This window comes from Macrobrachium nipponense, chromosome 43, assembly GCF_015104395.2.
Source record: "Macrobrachium nipponense isolate FS-2020 chromosome 43, ASM1510439v2, whole genome shotgun sequence".
Classification (NCBI taxonomy): domain Eukaryota; kingdom Metazoa; phylum Arthropoda; class Malacostraca; order Decapoda; family Palaemonidae; genus Macrobrachium; species Macrobrachium nipponense.
Window position 1 is genome coordinate 14,604,943 of NC_061104.1, and position 3,432 is coordinate 14,608,374.

The following is a 3,432-nucleotide window of genomic DNA, read 5'->3' on the forward strand; positions in this document are numbered from 1 at the left end:
TCTTTTCTTTTTCATTTTGTTCCTCTTGCATTTTTTAAATTTTTTGTTCTTTGTTTTCTTGAGAAGCTATCGAGCCTTGGTGTGGAGTAACATTCACATGGCTTTTTTTTTAATCAGTCATTTCCGCATTTTCTTTGATTCTTGTTGCCTGTCTTGTGTTTCATTTTCTCATAATATTTCTTTTTATATTCTCGCTGAACGTCCACGTACGGTGCATGGAGTGCTCATATATGTATATAAAATCGCCTCCAACACCGAACTGTGCCAAAGGAATCTATGAAATTTTGTCCCTCTTGCCTTTCCTGTGCTTTCACATTCACTAATCTCCACTCACCTCGACATACCCTCTTTCTTAGCTCTCATCTTAGCAGATCTGGGTCTTCTATATATCTTGTCGACCTCAGAACCTCAGCATAATCTCCCATGTCCATTGCATCCAGGGTAGCTTTCTAACAAATCTACATGTCCATAGATCTACTACATTTTCTAAATCAAAGTAATGAACCATTTGTACTACGCTAATTTGTAACCTTTCATTGTTGTTATGTGCCAAAATTATTTCTTAAAAGACTTATTATTATTATTATTATTATTATTATTATTATTATTATTATTATTATTATTATTATTATTATTATTATTTCAGTAGATGAAAACTATAGTACTTGCATGAGTTGATATAGTGTGGAAACCTCTCCGAGTTTCTCTGGAGTTTTGCAAAGTTAAGCTAGAGGCATCCTAGGTTTGTGCGAGAGAGAGAGAGAGAGAGAGAGAGAGAGAGAGAGAGAGAGAGAGAGAGAGAGAGAGTGGAAGGGGGTGAAGAAGACACGTATATACTGTTCAGAATAAAGTTGAACGAACTTCTACGCATCCGACAAGCTGACGCAATTTTAAGGCGAATCCGAACGCCGGTATGCAAATAAAGTCTTCAGTCGGGGATGAGCGAAAAGAAATATAGTATTTTTCAAATCCCCACCACCAGTCAACGGCCTCTCTGTGACACGTGTGAAGAGAGCTGGTCGCGATGTGTTTCGTAATGGTTGAGTGAGCCGTTGCAATAAAGAGGTTATATTATTATCTATCCTTATCAGATTTTGAATGATGTCAGCCCTTGATAAAATTGATCCTATTAGGTGTTTTATTATGTCAGGCCTGGATGAAATATACACCATTAGGTTTTATTTTTATTTACTGATGCGCGAACATCAAATTAACCATAGATAAAACGTTAAGTGGAACTTTTTGACAGCATTTGCATATGGTGTGTTAATGCCCGTGTGAAGTGAACAGTAGTTCGTGGGATGATATTCAATTGGCATATTTTGCAGATAATGCTTCAAATGGGGTTTTGTGGTCCAGTACTTCCACATAATCGGTAAAAAAAATCTGGATTCGTAAAAAATGTATTGTTTGCACTATTCTTTAAATGGGAGTTTGTAATCCACCAAAACCAGTACTTCCACATAATCCTCCGGTAAAAAATATCTGAATTCGTAAAATATGTCTATTTTCACAATTTTGAGTCTCCCGTAGAAGAAAACTATTGAAATGGCCATGTCTGTCCGTCCGCACGTCTTGTGTCCGCCCTCAGATCTTAAAAACTACTGAGGCTAGAGGGCTGCAAATTGGTGTGTTGGTCATCCAGCCTCCAATCATCAAACACAGCAAATTGCAGCCGTCTAGCCTTAGTAGGTTTTAGTTTATGGAAGGTTAAAGTTAGGCATGATCGTGCGTCTGTCACCTGTGCACCTCTATAGGTGCCAACAACACAAGCTACCACCGGGCCATGGCTGAAAGTTTCCTGAGCCGCGCAGAGAGTTTCATGAGCCGTGGCTGAGAGTTTCATACAGTATTATACGCTGTATAGAAAACTCAATTGCGGCGAAGACACTTAGGCGCAATTTTTACTTGTTTTATTATATTTCTTAAATATATAATTACATCCCCATCTTTTATTTATTTTTAAACTTGAATTATCTTCCGAATTATTTTTTTATTTATAAAATTTTTCATTTTATCCCAAAATATTTCACCAAGTAATTTTTTTTCTCTGGATTTTCATCGTAAAGGATTTTGAAAACTTCGGCGAAATTATATCCCTTAACCTTCCACCGACAGAAAAAAACATGATGTCACATATTTATATAACAACGGAGAAGAAATTTATAACATTGTAGGTACTGTTGTATAGTAGAATTCCACAATTATATAAGAAATTTTATTACCATATAAAAGATAAAAACTCTTATATGGTAAATTGTATTACCATATAAAAATAAAAAGTTATATAGGAAATTGTATTACCATATAAAAGATAGAAACAATTATAAAGTAAATTGTATTACCATATAAAAGATGAAAACAATTATATAGGAAATTGTATTTCCATATAAAAGATAAAAACAATTATATAGGAAATTGTATTACCATATAAAAGATAAAAACAATTAAATAGGAAATTGTACTACCATATAAAAGATAAAAACAATTATATAGGAAATTGTATTATCATATAAAAGATAACAATTATATAGTAAATTGTATTACCATATAAAAGACGGATTACTATTGTAAGCTTAGCTCTTAACTATTATCGTCATCGATACAGGCTTAAAATCATTGTCGATAATATTTTTTTCGCAGGAAAATACTCAAACAGAATATTTTTTTCTTGTAAAACTAACGGTCACCAAATCCTTTCTCCCAGAATCCTTGGCCAAGAAACCCTACTTCGGTTGCATCATCGTCTACGGTCACTCAATCCTCCTTCACGAAAGAGTCCTTGTCTTTGACCAAAGCGGTTTATCTCTGAAGAAGTGATGGGGGGCCATCATTAAATCCCGCTTTTTGTAGCTGTTACGAAAAAAAAAAAGAAGGTCCAAGGTAAGTACCACTTTTTTCACTGTGGAGAAGCCTATCAGAACCTCCTTGTAAATGTGACTTTCTTTTAACGTTGCTACTTCGAATTTAGGTATATGGTAAAGTTTTATATATATATCCATATATATATTATATATCATATATATATAGTATTATATATATATATATATATATATATACTATATATATGTGTGTGTGTGTGTGCGTGTGTGTGTGTAATTTTTTATATAATATTTATAATATATATATATATATATATATATATATATATACTTTTTTGTGAACAAACTTAGCAAAAGAAATTGCTAGGCATCTCAACAATATCAAATAAAGAATCACTAGATATCTCAGCAGTATAAATAATTTTTCAAAAATTTCCTCAAGGATAGATTCATTTTCGTAAATAAAACGTTCATAAAGACATCTGGGCAGACATTTCTCCTAGTAAAGGAAAAATGGGGAAACATGAAGTCGCCTTATCAGCAAAATCGTATTAGAAAAAAAAATCCGTCAAACAGCATTCTTTGCAACGACGAGGGGGCGGGGTCCAAC

At 33.4% G+C, this 3,432-nt stretch overlaps 1 protein-coding gene across 1 annotated transcript in view; it reads left to right on the forward strand.

The window, feature by feature from the left end:
• Window positions 1–423: 423 nt before the first annotated feature.
• Window positions 424–3,432, forward strand: part of LOC135213794 (calphotin-like) — a 78,068-nt gene continuing 75,059 nt past the window's right edge. The window contains exon 1 of the mRNA XM_064247922.1: window positions 424–441. Within this exon, the coding sequence (XP_064103992.1) occupies window positions 424–441 (18 nt within the window). The remainder of the gene's footprint in view (window positions 442–3,432) is intronic.